At 40.6% G+C, this 19,540-nt stretch overlaps 1 protein-coding gene across 2 annotated transcripts in view; it reads left to right on the top strand.

Moving 5' to 3' along the window:
• DMGDH (dimethylglycine dehydrogenase) overlaps positions 1–19,540 on the top strand; it is a 458,426-nt gene that overhangs the window by 340,119 nt on the left and 98,767 nt on the right. For both annotated transcript variants that reach the window (XM_069223303.1, XM_069223293.1), the window contains exon 14: positions 15,682–15,741. In XM_069223303.1, the coding sequence (XP_069079404.1) occupies positions 15,682–15,741 (60 nt within the window). The remainder of the gene's footprint in view (positions 1–15,681; positions 15,742–19,540) is intronic.

Consider the following 19,540-nt stretch of genomic DNA (forward strand, 5'->3'; position numbering starts at 1 on the left):
TTGAGGAATTCTACACCAACAGTAGACTCTGGTGAGACATTTGAAACAAAAGAGATATCTGCTGTCCTCATGTAGAGGTACTGAAAAGAAAGCTTGGCACAAATCAATGACTGTGAACCGTTCTGCATCACATGGAATCTGAAACACTATCACTGCTGGATTTGGCACAACTGGGCAACACTTCACCACAATGTCATTTATTTTTCTTAAGTCCTGAAAAAGACAAATTTTTCCATTCAGCTTTTTCAATCCCATTATTGGTGAATTACACATTCTGCTCATTACTTCTTTCAAAACCCCTTGCTCCTGGAATTGTTCTATCAAAGGTCTTATCCCTTCAATGACTTCATTTGTCATTGGGTATTGTGCAGTCTGTGGAAACACTACATTCTCTTTCACTGCCACTTTGACCCCTTCAACTCCTTTAATCAAACCAGTGTCCTTAACTGAAAGAAACTGAACTTTTGATTTAACTCTTTCCTGCAAATCGATCCGCAAATCTTTTTTTTTTTTTTCAAATATTGGAAAGAAATCAAGTCTTCCAAATTGAAATGTTCATGTGCCTGCTCATTGTCATCTACCTGATCATCCTCAACGTTCAGCAAAGCTAATTCACAAGACATCGACTTTCTCCCAACATCAACTGACAAATCTTTCTCTTCATCACTGTTTGTCTCAATTTTAATTCCTTCCGTTGAACACAAGATCGAACATCTTGCACAGTAAGTCTCTTCTCAATAATGATACTGGACTAGAATCGCAACCAACAAAGCTATGGTAATCTCTAAAAATTACCAATTTACACAAGAACTGGTTCTGTGAGGGTGTTGACCAAATGTTTATTTGCAACTCCTACTAGCTGCACTGTCCTTTCTGAAACTGGTATGTCTGGAACTTCTATTGTCCTTACTATTGAGCGTGTCGCTCCTGTGTCAACTAGAAAATGAACCTCATGACCATGTACTTCACCCTTCACATAAGGACCTCTCTGATCCACTTCTAATGATGCGGCCATCATATACTCCTCCTCGTCTGAACTATCCAATGGCCATTCATTCGAACTGTGTAAAGGAAATTGTTCAACTGTTTTTACACTTTTGATTTTACTCTGATTTGTGACCACTTGCAAAAGCATCACCTGTTACTGTTCCATTGGGCTTTGTATCATTTGAACCTGCCTCGGCATGTGCATTTGCTGTACAGGCACCATCTGCACCTGTGGCTGCATTTGTTGTATTTGTGGCATTTGTACCTGTTCTATCTGAGGTTGTACATTCTGCATCTGTTGCATTGGCTGTAAAGGCTAAAAACCTTGCATATTAGTCACGTTGTTCTGGAAATTGTGATTTTGACCTCCCATTCTAGGTCCTCTCATGCTCTGAATTAATTGACACCATTTGTCTGCTGAACTATTTCTCCCTGATTTAACATTGGGCACTGTCTTTTCCAATGTCCAACTAATCCACAAATATGACAAGGTACCACCTTTCGCCTTTGCTGCTCACCCTGCATCACCACTGAACTCAAATCCACATTTCAATTGACTACTGGAATCATCATTCCACCTCGACCTTGACTCGGAAACAAGACATTTCTCTGTGGCAGTTCTTGAAAATGTATTTGCAATCCTGTCTGTGCAGCCTTAAACTGCATTACCATCGCTTTCTCGTTCAGCTTTTTCTGCTTCAACTCAATTTCATCACTACAGTATTTAGCATACTGCAGCACTTTATCAATCAGCTTTGCTTGCCAGCAAATCAACTGATTCTTAATCATTTGACTTACTTCTGGTTTCAACCCTTCAACAAATCTGAACACCAAATGATTTATGCTCTCTTTCTCAATTGTTTCTACACCACTGAATTGTTTCAACGCCTTCAACAATCTTTCATAACATGCATGAACTGATTACTTCCCTTCCTGTGATGTTCTATCTATGCGCTGCCAATCAACATTTTTCGACGAAATTCTCGTTTTCAGAAACTCAATGACTTTATAATATTGTTTCATTACTTCAGGAGATGGCGCACCTGTTTTTAAATCCCTTTGTGGTTCACTTGTCGGCCAATCAACACTCCTCTTGCATTCAATCCACAAATCTGCTGGGACAACGATGTTAAAAAGTGTATTCAAGTCTTCCCACAGACACTTTGAAAGTTTCACAAACCTATCTGTCTGCTGGTACCAGTCCATCGGCCTTGGGTAATCATTCGTAAAACTTATAATATCACACAAAGTACATGTGTAAAATTCCTTCCTGGTGTTTCTCTCATTGGCAGTATTTTCACTGCTTCTCCTGCCTGTGTGTCATCCTCTTTCTTTGGTCTTTCTCTTTTTCTGTCCCATCTGCTCTCCCATTTGTCTAATGCCCTCCAAACCTGTACTTTCTCAAGTAATTCTCTAAGATGCGTTCTCATGTGAATAAAATCTTCCTCCTTCCAGTTTAATCTGTAACTTCTTTTCAGAGTTTTCCTTTTTGACAAATCAATGTCATACTTGTCTGCTACTTCTTGTAACTGCTGATAAACTCTGTCTTCTCCCTTTGTAATTATTTTACATAGATATCTCAACTGAGCCTCAGTATAGGACTCATGTCTGTTCACCCCAATTTTCCCTTCTAAGAGTTCACTCCCTTCCATGTTCAGTCTCACTCTGTTTATCGTTTCTTCTTCTTTATCTTTTTTCTCTTGTTGTTTTGAATTGTTTAAATCTTCCAACCATTTTGTTATTTCTTGTGCAGACAAGCCTTTCAATGATACCCCATTAGCTTGTGCACCTTCATCTTGCTCTTGTCCTGAACTCGCACATTGTTGTGGAACCATCGTTCTCTGCCCCTGATTATTACAAAATATTGTTTCAGAATTCTCAACAGGTGACAAATCTATTAAAGAATTTGTCTCATTCAAACTTGGTCCTTGTCTATTCTGCACATTTGTTAATGAATTCACTCCACTATTATCTACGCGATCACATAATGGAGTTACCGGACCCATCGTAAAGTACAGTAATTGCATCTGGATTAATCAAACATCCAATCCTCTGCGTCTGTCCTGCACCCATGCTCTGCATCTGCGGAATCTGTATTTGAACAGGCTCTCTTAAATTCATCCCTTGCTGACCTTGTGACTACACAAAATTAGTAGTTGTCCTCACAATCTGAGTCTCTGGCTGTATTTCAGGAATGTTCATTTCATACTGTTGTCTGTTACTCAATGAGTCATTAAAACTACTCTGCATCTGAACTCTCTCATTGTCCAGAATACTCTTCGCTGATTCCGAAATCGATGGTGCCGTAGGAATTGTATTACTAATTCCACTCCCATTCGATCTATGATCATTCCGCTGACTCACATTTGGTGGAGGATAGGTCTCTAAAATCTGAGAAATTCACATCTTCCTCCATTTCATCATCATCATTAAACATGACTTGTTTCGAGTCTTTCATGTTTTGTTCTTTGATGTCTGTCGAACCCTTTTTCTTTTTCTTTCCATCTTTTATTTCAATCTCATCTGCCTTTGTTCTTGCAGGAAACAACCTAACCCCATGTAATGTTTCTACTCCACCTTTTCTGCTCTTCATCCCATAGAGCTTCAGCTAACGTCTTTTCTACTCTTCTCATTTTCTTTTCAAATTTTAAAGCTTGTTGATGTTTTGCTACCAGCTCCCATATCGCTAATGCTTCATATTGTGCTGGCCTCGGTGAAGGTTTTAAACTGTACATCTTTGACCTTAGATTATCCAAAATTCTCAAATTAAATGTACCATGTTCTGGGAAAGCCAGACAACCTTTTTTCTTTGTAATCTTGACCCAGTGTTTCAACCAAAGACATGCTGCTGCACCTCTCTCCTCAAACACAATATGTGCCAGAGTATTTTCTGGCAGACAAACCTCTCCTTTGAGTGCCAGAATATATTCATCACCCCTCAGCACACTCCTCAAAGCTTTGAAAAACCTTTATTTTCGACTGAATTTATTCAAACCTAATGTCCACAATAAAAATTATTAACAAACTCAATTAAACTAAGCAAGTACAAACAATAAACAAAAGTAAAGAAAGAACAACCAATCATGAAGTGACTAAAATCCCACAATTCTCTTCTACCCCCCACTCACCTTCCAATCACGTAACTCTATTGTCTGACTGATTGATGAATCCGTGCGAGACTCCTCTCACCAATCAACCAATCCCAGCACGCCACCAACTATGTCACACTAACACATTCACCCCTTCACTGAGATGCTGACAAAGTCTGTCTTACCAATCTTTCACAACCCACACGCAATATTAATTTGCGAGCTAACTTAAACCAAAAAATAAGAAAACAAATTTGTTCACTTACTACAGATAGGGTAATACAATCGCTTCAGAACCTCTGCTTTCGCCTACTCTTTTTCACAGTTCCTACAATTGTGAGTAAAATTCGACCTGCGAACTTCACTTCTCCACTGTTCCTTGGATTATTGTCTAGTGCACTTAGTACTCACCAAGTCTTCAGTATAATTCCATTCACACCTTCTCTCACAAACTCAACTTACCAATCACGATGGATAAGTCTATTAATTGAAAGAATGACAACATATATCAATCGTCTCTCTACACTTATCAATATACTCTGGAGTCCCAGACCTCTCTCCTTAGGTCTGTCATCAAAAACCACGTGGATAATTTTTCCTGCATCAAGTGCCACACTCAAATGAAGAACGCTGCTTCCCTACGCCCACTCCATCTAATTAACTAATGTGAGTATCTCTACTCCTCTAGACTCATATACCACAATCATCTGCAAATTAGCTAAAGCTGCGCAAGCGCAAATAAATTATTTCACTCAATTCAGACAAACACCGCTAAGAATATACCCTTCAACCAAAGGGGTCTCCAAGAACCAGGGAAAGTCACTTAAAGCAACTAGCAACTCTTCCTGCTAAATCCGTATAACATTTTAGAAAAGAAAACAAACCCAACAATTTTATTTACACCACAACCTCATTATGACATCATCAAAACAATGCCGTAACCGTAATCTGCTACCAAAAACTGCAGCAGCGCCACAGAATCCTAGCCATTATTTACACTGAATAGTGGATTCTGTGCTAGAGGACGATGGATTGAAGCGACATAGGTTTGAGGGGATGTCATCAATGAGCAATGTGAGCATCAACAAAAATCAACACAATGCATGATATTGAACCTCACTCAATAACCACACCAGTTTATTAATAAGAATTATAACATTTATTTCCCTAAATTAACAATGATAAGGTTACGAAAATAACTCTCAAACACAAATGGTAAGCATATAAGATCAATAACGGTTGATTAGAACGTCTTATATATCTTAATAATTTGATTAAGACAACCAAACAAATTATCTCCAATAGAATCACACTTATTAATAATACCAAAAGAAGTAATAATGGCAAGGTATACATTAGTTCAGCTTTCAAATTAGTTCCCTCACTAACCACTAATTAGCATCAACATGTTGGGCTTCATGTGAGAAAGAATTTAGTAACCAATTTAGAAAAAACTCTTTAACTCAGTTAATGATAAAAAATATTATAAATATGCAGCAATTAAATCATAAGTTGCAGCTGGTACCTGAAAAGCAAAAGAGACACATCTTACAATACAATGACATACATTACCAATAATAGAAATAGAAACGGCAAGTAGTTAGCTTCAGCCAGGGGACATCATCAGTTATATCATAAGATGAATTGGGCCCAATGACAGCTAAACCCACTCAGTTCAAATAAGACTCGAACCATCGGAATCTTGTAATTGAAACTGACACTAGAGAATTCTACCCAAGTTGTTATACTAAATCCTAATAAGCTTATGATTGGTCAATCTATGGGGTGGTTACGCTTCAGCTAATCAACTAAATTGACCTAAAATACAACAATTCTACATTAACTAGAACATTTTCTTCAATTGTATTGTTTCCTCTTCCATCTCGTCTGTGGCTCCATTGTTTCATCGTCTCTCAAAAGCCTCGTCTCAGAAAGAAACTTTTACTGTTTCTCTTTACTTCCATCCTCGAGGAAAGACCAAGTATTAGTAACATTCTCAAACAATAGGATATTCAACGTATGTGATGTTCGGTTAAAACATGACCTTGTAAGACATAATCAGCAAACCACTAGGGGTAGCTGTGGACACATCTACTCAAACTTCGAAAACACTTTTATGTAAACTCTGAATTATGGAAAATAGCAACATTTAGTTAGAGTTTTGCTCAGTTATTAACAGAAAAGGAACATTGGTAATCATTTTCAAAAGTCACTCTTTTTACACATTAGTTCATTACACATTTTAGTTACGCAAATCATTAATAATCATATTAGAAAATTCACACACTCACAAGGCCTTGATCTATTTTTGTTGTAAGCAAACTGTGGTAGAGTATGAAAGGAAGGTTCTCAAGTATATCCCAAAGTTATTTTTAATCAAAAAATTCCATGACCTCTGTCAGTGTCCATCAGTAGGTGTAAGTTCTTTTTCAGTTTGACTGTTTACCTGTTGGACATTTCTGCCTGATGTATTCACTAGTTGTCCAGGCCACTCTTACACCTGCCTTACACCTGCCTAGAGATGGTAGGTTTTGTGAAATAGGGGTAAATTATGTTTATTGAATTTGACAACATTGAAGAAGTCATCAAACACCTCTCTAATTCGAAATAGTAATTTTCATTGTCTGTAGCCTGAAAATGATTATAACATATAATAAAACGAATACAACCCACATGTACTAATTGGATATTGTTCACATCATAATCTTTTGCACTATAGTTGAAACTAACATTACACAGAACATCTTAAACACCAATACAAAGCATGCCATTTTACAAGCAATGTACTTCATATTTATGTAAAACTAACTTATAACAACCACTCTCTAACTCAAAAAAATTAAAACTAAAATTAAATTACAATTCCAGCTACCTCAAAACTAACACTTAAAGCCTACTTGAAAAAACATAACTGAAAAAAGTAATGCATTTCTAATTGCACTTCTGCTACTATGTTTTACTAACATTATACTACAGAACAGTATGTTTTACCAAGTGTTAACTACAGAATAGTTGGAAGATGTGCATAATTAAACTAAATAACTGCATATGTAAATACTAATTAAAAATACTACCTAATTTGCATTCAGTTCCCTTTAAATGTTGTACTGTTCTATGCTATTACTTCCATTCTGATATCCTAGGTACATAAACCTCTACTTCTTGTATATTGTGCAGTTAAATATACCTCGGTCTTTCCTCGTGACCAATACCCCGCCCCTATGAATAAACAAGGATGCATTCTAAAAAGAAATTATATTTTCCTTCTGGAGAAAATCATTTTAATTGGAACCTATATTGGCAAACCTAAATACAGATAGAACCACATGAAAAATTAGATCCACTGCTTGAAATATTCTAACTTGTGGCAGTCATAGTGCTCTACCTGCCAACTTTTATTTTAACATCCTCTGATTTAATCATAACAAGCCTACTTTGTTACTTGTTTTGATAACAGAAATGACAACAGTATAAAGGATGGATTTCCATTAACTAACGCATATAGGCACTAATGACTCCTCCCAGCTTGCACTCCTATGAAGGAAGGGACGGGGAGAAGGCGAAGGATGATAGACAGCCAGTTAAAACGATACTACCTCTTACTACCTCTGTATTAACACTCAGTCCTAAGCCTTCATCCACGCCATCGCTTAACTTCCTATTCACAGCCCTGCTTCCTCAATTTGATATCTCTTCTTGGACCAGGAAATCAAAGCATCTTTGCATCCTTGCAGGACCTTCGTTTTAGAAACGATTGCTTTGAGAATCCTCTATCTTGCACTAGGGTTCTATGAAACAAAACTTGTGCCTGCTCCCTTGCCATTGGTGCGGGACTCCCTGTGCTTGGTGTGGGTGGACTGATTCTGTGTGTCTGACACATTTACCTTAATACAATTGGGAATTATCTTTAAGGTCTTATTACCCCTGCAGTTGAAAGCCCAGGCTGTTTAAATTAGCAGCAGTGATTAATTACCATTCCTGGCAGCCTTCTTAAGCTGGAGCATATTGTCAATTGAGCACGTTTATAAGCCTGAAGTCTTTTGATGCCTCTCTAGTGCTCCCTTTGTAGTGTTTAGTGCAGCCAGCCAAATGGTGATTTGTTCAGTGTTCTTTTCTAACCCCTCCTCATCTTTGGTCACTGCCTTAAACCTGCTCTTAATTGTGATGACTTTTTAATAGATGTTACTGGTCGCCTTCTGGAGAGTTTTGGAGAAGTATGATCAGCAGCTGCACTCCTGGGTTAGCTTAGTCTTCTGGTTGGTCATCTCTTTCGTCTAAATTTTGCCCAGTTTTAGAAAAACGGGCGAATGCGATAGCAAACAACATCTTACTATGATTTTTGCTCTTTTTAGGAGACATTGCGGGCAGGAGGATATTTCTGGTACGTATGTTTGTGTACATGTGATCACCACTAATTGACGCCACGTATTCACATTACTAAGGCAAAACCTCCCTCAATTCACCCATTAGCAAGGACTGCATTCATGCATGCTCCTATTTGGTTGCAGATTGGTCAGGTCATTGCAGCCTTCACATAGCAGTTGCTCTCCAGGTACATGAAGTATGTGCAGCCGGATTCTGTTCTCATTTGAGCATGCTCATTCCCCACTGCACATCTTAGTAAAGGGAGTAGCCAGAAAATTTAAATACCCCCCCACTTGAACTATACCTTTACTCACACTGAGCACATGAGGCAAACAAACCGATGCTCCTTAGGAGAGTTATCTGCACTCTTTAATCATCCATCCACCCATGTATACATCCTTACACACATCAATATGACCACAAATCCATCTATCCATACTTTCACTCATCACTCCGTTCACTTTTCTTCATCTGTCTATTCCTCATCCTGACACTCATTCATCCTGTAACCTATCAATCCTTGTGCTATTTCATCTATCCTCTCACCCTTCCATCTATCAATCTTTTTACCCTTCCATCCTACCATTTACCTTTTCTCCCTTATTTCGTTTTACCTTTCCATCCTTCCTTTATTCTCCCATTCTTTCTTTCCTCTTCCTAGTTACCCGTTGTCTTTCATTATTACTTTCTTTAGTACCCTTCATTCATTCTTAGTTTTTCTGTTTGTCCCTCTGTTTTGCCCTATTTTAGTGATTTAATCCTTTTTTAGGTCTCTGCTCTAGACAACTCGCACGCGCTATCTCCAAAAAAGACCTTTTGTATGTACTTTGTGGGCTTCAGCCTGCCCACAGGTTTCCAACTTGCTAGCTCCATCGTCGCTCCATTAACCGTTATTCCATTTGTCCATGGCATGCATGCGTCATGCCTCTTCCAGGGTTTATCCCTTCGTGAGAGCAGGGACCAATTACTGCTATACATATGCAGCAGCCATTTTAACCCATTGTTTCAGGACTGTGCTTTTAATTTTTTAAGAGCACTTTTCACGAGTGCTGCTATTTTTACTCACACTGTTCTTTCTTTCCTGCTCGGGCTGCCGTATGCTGCCTCACTATTTCTTTAAGAGTGCTTTTTACCAGCGCTGCTGTTTTTACTCCCACCATTCGATAAATGCTTGAACAACTACGGTGCGTGTAGGGGTGAATTGCATGAGCTCTGCTGACATTTCAGTACTTGGATGGCAGTACAGACTGTAGATCAGTACAGAAGTGTGTTAAGAGAACATCTGTGTTTCACAAGGAAAGTCACTAAGTTGCATCCCACGATCTCCAAGGATGTTTCACCCCGTAAATGACACTAGAGCTAGGGGTTGGTGACAATAGTTGAGCAGCAAAAGAGCCCTCAGCTGTCGCCTCGGTTCTTCAATCGCAATAGAGTTGTAGAACCAGCAGATCTTGGACACCTGTAATGGCTGCATGTGGCAGCCATGACTTGCTGTGTGACTAACCCGATCTCACTCTTGCATGAATTGACAATACACCAAGGCTCATGCCCTTCCGCAACTCTTACACACAGACTTTAACCCCTCTAGAAACCTCCACCATCAGACCCTTATCTATTTCTCTTCATCATTTACACACTGCCCCCCTAACTTCATGCTCCAGTTACTGATTCCTGCCAATTTAGAAAGTGTTGCAGCCTTGCTTCAGACATTTCAAAGCCCTAAATACACAACCAGCAGGTGGGCGTGGCCAAGGTACAGCGTATGGACTGTCTACGCTGCCGTCTGTAGGGACAGAAATCACCTGCATGGCAGCCTGTAGCTGTGAGACTCATTCACCCCCACCTTTCAACAAGATGTTCGAGAACATAAATTGTCAATTCACCAACAGATATTTCCGATTCTTGACCAGCCTCTGTCCGTTCCAGACCTCCCTTTTAACCAGCATGCAATCAAAAACATTCTAAAGACAAGTAAACAGTCATACAATATAATCCATCAATGCACTAACTGCACAGCTCACTTAAAGTACATGCCCCCATACTCATTCAACCCACCCAAGCATTGGAAACGCCAGTAGGTCTTGCCAATGTGAGAACTATTGGCTTTGTCAATACCCATGTCTTTTAGCAAAGTTGTACAGCAGCGTCATAGCACTTTATGACCGAGACTCAGCCATGTTGAACAGCAGCCATGCTGCTATACAACATGACTAAAAGACATTGACAAAGCCAATAGCTCTTGCATTGCTGAGATCTATTGGCTTTGCCAATGCTTGTTCTCTCTGCCTTTCCTTTCTTTCACGTCTGCTCCCATCACATCCATCTGTCATTTATTGCCTAGCGTATTATTTATAAGCACTTTGTCGCCAGATCTGCAGACAGAGGAGGCCCATCAACAACTTATTAATGCAGTGTTTGATGGGACCCATTCCACCATCCCATGGCACTGAGAAGCAGCCCTGCTTAAGCTGCTTAAGTTGGGTTTCCAATGCTCCTGCTCTTAGTCCTGTAGTCAGCGTGCTGGAACTCAAAAATAGGCCCAACCAACTAGAGCACTTGTTCTGCCTCTCTTGCTCTTCCGGGCCTTACTCACCCATCCAGAGACCCGTGTCGCAAGGCCGGCACCAGGGCCTAAGCCAGCACCCCAGGCTTTCAATATCCCACTCACCATTTCCTGCATGTTACAAGAGCGTTATCACTATTGTGTAGGATATCCACTAGTGAAAAAACACTATTTTATTTTAAATGAGGGAAGGACCCTCGCTTGGAGACTGAAACTGTTGTCAAACTCCACTCGGGTTGTTTTAGAAAGAACATTCCCATCCTTCCACGACTGTTTGTTTCCATAAAATGCAGCCTAGCGAATCTCTGGCTGTTGCCCAGTTTTCCCTGATTCGAAATGCCGCAATTCTCAGTACCACTTCTGCTGAAGAAATAAAAAATAGAATGTCTCAGCAGAATTGGTCGGTGGATGGTTTTAACATTGCCTTTTGTACACAGCAAGTCAGTGAAAATCTCTTCAGCAGCGTGGCGGGCCCATTGAAGTCATTTCTGTGAATAGTTGAAGTTCTTCTACTCTGGCATGCTGAGGAAGCGAATTTGAGTTTTGGAATTTGTCTGAGCTCTCGCTCTGTAAGTTCCCTTTTCTTGGCCCCCTGCCCTTTGGAGCCTTCTCAGTTACCAGGCTTGCTATTCAGGTTCTGCCTTTTTATTCCTCAGCCTCCTCCTCTGTCAGTCTGCTGTCTACAGCAGTTCTAGCCAGGACAAGATTACAAGAAGGCCCCTGGTGTGTGATTAGACACACGCCTTCTGAGGAAGTTTCCAAGGAGTCCACGCTTCCGGTGCTAGCTTTCATGCCGGGCTGTTGACCGTGCTGTCGGAAATATCAAACACGTTCATTCTTTCTAGGGCCCAAACTTTTTCGAAGAGCAGCCTGTGCTGTAGCACAGTTAGCAGAACGCAAGGAATGAGGGAAGACCTCTTACTGTTAGTAAATGTTTTTATCTGGGGTTGTCATGTACTTTCTCTCACCGCAGTGTGCTTCGTTGTGTTGTGCTGTGCTGTATGCTATTGTGCAGGCAGCTCCGCAGTCTTTGGCCTTGCAGAACAAATTCTAAGGTAATACAGAATTTTAAAACAATGCGCTCATAATTTAGAAACTGAACTGTGGAGTTTTGAGGTGTAACCGCAGGAGACCGCTGCTCTTCCCACCAGAGTATTAACGATGTATTTATAGAGTGGCGCGGGTTGTGTTGCAGCACTGCAGTGTTTCATCCCAGGCCATCAGGACTGCAGCCTAACATTGGTCCACATTCCAGACATGCTTTGCTGTGGTCTATTGACAACTGGATGCGCAAGAGCATGTTTCAGAACCCACATGGAGGGGTGATTTGGTTTTATATTTCAAAGTGTGTGTGATCGAGTAGTTCGTCTGTTTCTTGGCTTTTCAAGTTTGATTTTGCGCTCTCCGGTTCAAATACGGGTCGTGCTCGACTGTTAGAAGTGAAGGTCACCGGCGGCAGGGGCGCATGTAGACCGGAAGTTGGGGGCAGGGGGTGTTTATCCTGTCACCCAAAGGAGGTGGAGCTAACACTGCAAACAGTGGGGTGGGGCTATCCCTTAAACTAATCCAAGAAGTTAGAGAGAGACGTTGTGCATTTTAAACCGGTTAAACTCGATATGATTACAAAAACATGTTTTAGTTTTGACAATGTTTATAGGACACTGACAAATCTTTAAAAAAGACAATAAATTATTAGACAACTAAAAATTATCTTCCACAGATTTCAATACAACGCACTTTAGAACCAGTTTTCCCTAAACATTTTCAAGACAACCTTTTTGCCAGACCGCCGAAAACTCCACATAGCAGAGCAATCCTGGCTAGGTAGATGGGGATCTCTAAATAGGGTAGACAGTCCTCTGCCTGAGGGGTGGAGGCCATTGGCTTATTCCCTCCGGCAGATGATCTGACAGCGCCAGGTTCTAAAGATCCCCTTAAGCATGGTCTTCACGGTTATAACAGGCAGGCCATTTGGCATATCAGGTGAGTCTGGTGATCTTTGTGGATTCTCAATATCTGCGCATGAGCGTTATCTATTTGGCAATCATCTATGATGTTATAGTGCAAGAGCGAAAACAGAGTTGGTGACTGCAGGAAAATGGGCAGAACAGTTAGGTCCGTCACTTTGCACACACATCCACATCCACAAGACATAGGTGGACATTGATCCGAGGCTGTGAAGTTGCATCACGTGGAAAAATGGATGAACTAGGTGCACTTGGTGATCTTAAATTGAGACTAATATATTGTAGGCTATGTGCCTGTTTGGGTATCATAGTGATACAAGCACAAAGGCTGATTTAAGGCCAAGTGCATGGTACCAAATTATGTAGAATTTGGGTGATAATTGGGCACATGGTAATTGCTACCATTTGCCATGGGATAATTAAAGAGTAACATAAGTAACTTCTCCGGAGATGCTGACCTCAAAATGAAGCCGAACATGTGGAATTGGTGTTAACCACCTGAATTACTGCATGTTTTGCATTTATGTATTCGGGTTTACCCTTATGGATGTCTCCAGGCTTTTTCTTGTGAAAGTTGCAGAATGTGGTATTTGATGCACAGCTTAGAGTTTCGATCTATGTGCAGTCATCCATTAGTGCCTGGATCGGAATTTAAAACATTTTGGATCAGGGTTTAAGTAAGGTCTGTACATTTATAGCAAGCAGGGATAGGTTATGTCAATAGAGATTAGTCTAGCTATTCATAGCCATTATTATGGAATTGCAGTGCTGGACGGTTTGAATATGTTTTATTGTTTTGTAGTTGTATTTCTACAGAGATTCATACTTCTAACAAGGTAACAAAAATAATTTGCTGAGTAGTACTCCGTGGAGTGCCATAGATGGGACAGTGCATGTTTGTTGTGTGGCCCTTGATGGGAGTTTTTGTGTCTTTGCAAAGTGCAGGCTTTGCGGCCGCAAATAGGCTTTCTATATTACAACCAAAATCTTTGTACATTTCAGAGCGTCCTATATTATGCTGTGTGTAATACAATTTTAAAATAATGACTTGCATAGTCGAAGTGCTTTCAGTCATAGGCCGGAACCTTGTATGCACAATAAATACATGTCACTATTCCCTGTTGTGCCAACCAGAATTCAGTTGTGTTTCTCTCTGGCTACACACACAGACATCTGTAGGAATCATATTACCCAACTGAGCGTTCATAACCTAAAACAAAGTATTTTCCACAGATTACTTTCATTTGCATTTATTTTTTACTTAAAATATGTGCATTATATTTTATATACATTTACCTGAAGGTGAAATCCTAACAAAACAGTTGTAGAATATTTTGTTCTTTTTTTTATTGTAGATGCCTCTTTCCCATTCCCCATTGCACTCCACACCACAGTTCCTATTACAGGGCTAGACGGTGGCCGTTTGGAGTCAGCAGACACCCATGTGTGTGATCACATTTAAACAAAATAGACTTTTTTTAATACAGCAAATATTCATTAAAGAAAAAGGGGCTGCATTTTTAAAGAAAAGTTTATTTGAAAATTGGCAGAGGTCCCTGGATGACTGCCTATCCCCCAACAATTTTTTTTTGTTTTCACATTTGTGAATGTGTTACTACTCCGAATCATGAGTCAGTAACTTTTCAATGTATTGCAAATAGATTTCGGCCTCAACATATAATACAGTTAACTGCTATTTCGAAGGGATGCCCTAAACACTCTCTTTTCGAATAACGAATTAAGCCTTTCTAAATCCATTGTTTGATTTGGCAACCACCTACAAAATTGCAAAATGGGTTTACCACATTAAAAAACAAAATGCGATTGCAAACCCTGTGATTTTGTGAATAGCAGGCTATGCGACTGCAAAAAAGCCTTGTACATTACACAAATAGTTTTGCACATTTTGTGGTGCCTATCTTATACTTATTCACTGCGTTTGCATTTACAGACTAGGACCTTGTAGCACCACAAATACACATCGCTACTCCCCGTTGCATTAACCAGGATTCACTTGTGTGACTATCTGGTTGTACACGCAAACATCTGCAGTGTTCGACCAGACATGTGCAGTGATTGCATTAAGCAACTGGGCTTACATAACATAAAACAATGCATTTTCCCCTTAATACTTTAACCTGCATTTATTTTTCACTTAAGGTGTGTGCAGTTGTGTTTTGGGTATAATTACCTAAAGGTGAAAAAGCAACAGATTATTTATCCATGCCTCTGGTCCCATCCACATTGCACCACACATCACAGTCCTACTTTTTGTGCACTTCAACAGTATTTTGTGGAGGCTGCCACTCAGTGGCGTAACACTAGCCCTGGCGGTGCGATGGGGGAGGGGGGTGGAGGTTCTGCGAGCTTCAGACTCCTCCCTCAGCACAGTACACTGTGTACGGGCGGCGGAACGCTGACTGCGTCCATGCTGGGGTTCTATGTACTTTCCCCCTGTGGGGGTGGCGGGCGGCGCTTTATCTGCAGCGCAGTCCAGCAAGCCTCAGCCAATCAAATCTGGGGGTGTTGCTCACCTGCCCGGCGGTGCACTAGGTTCCAGTATACTTTCTTGAAGTGACATGTGGCGCCACTGCCTCGACCTTTCACCCGATTGTTCCCTCTGTATTTTTTCCAGAAGTAAAACGTTATGATAAAAACGATTTGTGCGCCAGTGGCATTTTAATTTTGAATTTATTTATTTTCTTTACAGATGAATTGTGATACCAATCCTTTGGAGGCTGGACTAGGATATTTTATTAAGTTAAACAAGGTAAGTGGGGGCTGTTTCTTAAATGTTTTCTAGCATGAACGTTTTTCAAATTCCAACATTGTACTTTCTGGAAGCTTAGAAGGTTAGAAGTAGCCTTGTGGCAGTCTGGTCGGTTATATTACTGGAGTCCTATGGCCTCTATGTGTTGTGTCCTAGATTTGCGATGTGCTAGGGTTTATATTTGATTACATTTACAGTTTGGTAGGTATTCGGAAACAATGCGCAGGCACCCACCTTATAACACAGAAACCTGCCAGTGAAAGAGAGGTCGGCCTCCGAGCTGTCCTGCTGCCGATAGCGTAAAGGGGAAAATATTTTCACTTGTGGGTGGGGAAAGAAAGGCAGCTCTAAGGGTTGGCCGGTTTTTGTCTGGTTTGTTAATTGTATTAAGGAACCCTTCATGATGCCACGTTTGCACCTCGGGTCTCAATTTCGACACTGGCGGAGGGATGTAACAGCCTCTCTCTGCCCAGGCCATGCTACCTAAAAGTGGCAATGCAGATTTTTGTGTCCTCGTGCGGCCTGCCAAAGGGCGAACCAGTGTGGCAGGGTAGATCAGGGAATGGAAGTAAAGATATGGACACAAAATAAACATATTGAAAGAGTGAAATAAAAATGTGTTTTTGTATAACACAACATAACACTCTTTTGCTGTTGCCAAGCACTTGAAATAACTGGTGATCCTGTTAGCTAGTTGAACAGTACTCAGATTACTGACCTTGGATTGAGGGAGGACTGATTTTGGAATCCTAGATCTGGTATGAGTTAAAAAAAAAAATACTTTAAAACTTCTTACGTTTACAAAATATTACGAATTGTAAAAATAAATACATTAAAAAAAAGAGGGTAAAGAAAGAAAAGAGGTCCCTTTATTTTTTTCACACTTTCTTTGACCGCGAAAGAAAAGGTAGAAGACCGAGAAGAAAGAAGGCAGAAGAAAGAAGACGGTAAAAAAGAAAAAAACAGAAAAAAATAAAAGTAAGTGAAGGGACAAGGGAGGAAAACATTGGTGGGAGGTCAGACCGGCAGAAAGGAGGAGGAGAGGAGCAGCTGGCCTCACTAGCAGCACGGTGCTTGGGAGAGGTTGGTGATGATTAGTTGGAGGGCTACAAGAGTAACAAAGGTAAAGAGGTAAAAGAAAGGGGGTGTAAAGCGGTTGCTGGGGGACACACTGAAGAAAGAAAGCACGGAGGGAGAGGGGCAAGTGTGTTTGGACGCCTGTAAGAAGGGTCACAGTGGTGCACTGGGAGAACCCTACCTGTTAAAAGAAAAAAAAGAAATGGTTCATGTGGAGCAGGAGAAAATAGCTTGAAGAAATTCAATCAGGACATTCATTAAGTTGGTTTTGTCAACCTGGTGAATGCCTTTCTGCATACAGAAATTGTGGATATTTTTCCCTAGTTCAGTTTCCCAATTTGCCCTTTCATATCTTGACTGTAGTCTAGTGCCCAGTTTCAATGTGCAGTACTTTTGAGATTGTATGCTCAGTTTTTCTCTAGGATTCCATCATAGTGTAAACTCTTGCACCCCATTTTGACTTTTTGGGTGCATTATGTAGAGTTAACTTGGTATACATTGACGTTCTTATTATTTCTAAAATGAAATGCCAATTTGCATTATTCAAAGGTGAATGGGGTCCGTCCAGGTTGGTTGGGGCAGGCATATAACATTTTCCTTTTCCTTGTGGTTGCCCTAAGATATACAAAAAAATCTGTGTTTTTGCATCGCATGCACGTGGGAAGTTAAAGTCCTAATGAGACGAAAATAAAAAATGTCACTGTTCTCCTGCATTGGATCTTTCATTGATTCACTTAGTTTGTCCGAGGTCTGGCTGGGAATCCCTAGTAGTTAAAATGGCCATAGGCTCAAGCACAGTATTTGTTTAGCGCACATTCACTTAATTTATAATCTAATCAAAGAAGAGAACGCCTCGAGTACTTACTCCTCCTACAGGTCACCATAGCTCAGATTTTCTGCCACTTGGGAGTACTTGGACAGAGGTCTCCTTAACCTGCTGTAATCACCTCAATGTTTTAATCCTCTGGGCAATATCCTAGTCGCAACTTCCACTACTATATCACAGTGAGGGTGTTTTGGGGGATTGTTTTCTTCTAGTCCAAGTGAAACTTCAGGGACAATGTAATATCTCCTCTTAAATAGGAGTTTCTCTTCAAAGCCTGTTTGGCTTGTGGATTGAAGACAATGCGTTAATGATTGACATCTTCAGTACATTTACTGCCTTCATACAAATACGACATCTGTAAGATTGTTTTATTCAAAAAACCTTTGTGACATTTAGCTTTTTTTTGACAAATTACCTGTCTTTCTGGGGATGCCCCTTCTTTAGTGGATGAATTGTTAAGAGGCACCCCACAAGCAACATTTGTTAAAGACGCACAAAAAAGGAAACACTTAGAAGTGCCTGAGGTGTTGACCAAGGGAAGCACCTGTAAAATCAGTATCTGCTCCAAAAAAGCAGTACACCTCTCTTGATGTGGCCTCCTGCTAGTCTGACCCTCCTCGGCACATGTGGTGCAAAAAACAGCTGTGGCAGGTTTCCCACCAAAACTGTCTTTCAAAGACAAAATCCTGTCATGCCACCATCAACAGAGCACCTTGTTGCTGATCTTGTCATCTGCAGTCACTTCATTGTTAACAGGCACTTTATTGTCAATGACGCCGTTGACAGAACCCCGTTGTCAACGGTCACCTTGCCACCGATCACAATCTTAACAGTTACTTAGCGATGGACACAGGATCATTAATAGTAGCCCCTTCATGATGGGAACCTCTGCTGTCTAGAGTACCATTTACATTGGGAAGCTTGGATTTTGGTGAACTCACAATTCTGCACTAACTGGAAGTGCCGCTGAGCTATTCATAGCATCGTCCCCCAAATTAAAGTATCAAAGAATCATCCTACATGCATTTAGGTTGGAGAGGATGAGGAGAACTTGTAAGGTGTCCTTTCAGGCAGTGATCTATCCTGGACTGTTCACAGTCCTCAACAGTTGAGGGTTTGGTACATGCTAGGACATGATTTGGACCCACCACAGAATCAGTATGATGAGGGTCATTTTAATGTACCCCCTTATAAATAATAGCATCCCAGGAGCCACAGGTGATACATATGACACAAGAACTTCCTACCCAGCAACCTCTATGTCCACATTGGAAACCTACTCTTCCACCTCGTGTCTTCCACTCTAGAGGACCTAGGTGAGGCCACTATGAAAAGGCTCACAAAATGGAGGGTGGACAACCAAATGAAGACCCTGAACTGGAAACTGATGAGGACAATGAAGTTAGACTGTGAAGAAGTACTCGCAGTGGGTAGCAGACGCTGGCTCCAGCTGATGGTCTGCCCGATGACATCCAAGTTTTTTTATTAAACAATTTATTGGCGTTCGGTGAATGAAATAGATGTGTACATTATCTAACCATAGTTGCTACATGGATGAGCATGTAGACATTCAGTAATAAATCATGATTTCAAAGAACAACCTAAAAAGTCCATCAACGTTGTTCTTTAGCTTTGTTTTGGGTGGAAGGAGAGAGTAAAAGATCTAAAGACAACATTTAGAGAAGAAATACTGCACTCAAGATATTTCCCTTGCTTGCTTCACGTGCCACTGTGCCCAGACTTGTTCATTACCACAGCTGCCAAGTGAATGTCTCAAAACCAGCCATGTATACCTGCACCCCTCTACATAGGGAGCACAGACATTCTACTCCTTGGGCAAAAGAGTTAGCTCCATGACTGCAGCATCTGTGCTCATGACATCTTGGTTTGCTATCA

Source organism: Pleurodeles waltl, chromosome 1_1, assembly GCF_031143425.1.
Source record: "Pleurodeles waltl isolate 20211129_DDA chromosome 1_1, aPleWal1.hap1.20221129, whole genome shotgun sequence".
NCBI classification, from domain to species: Eukaryota; Metazoa; Chordata; class Amphibia; order Caudata; family Salamandridae; genus Pleurodeles; species Pleurodeles waltl.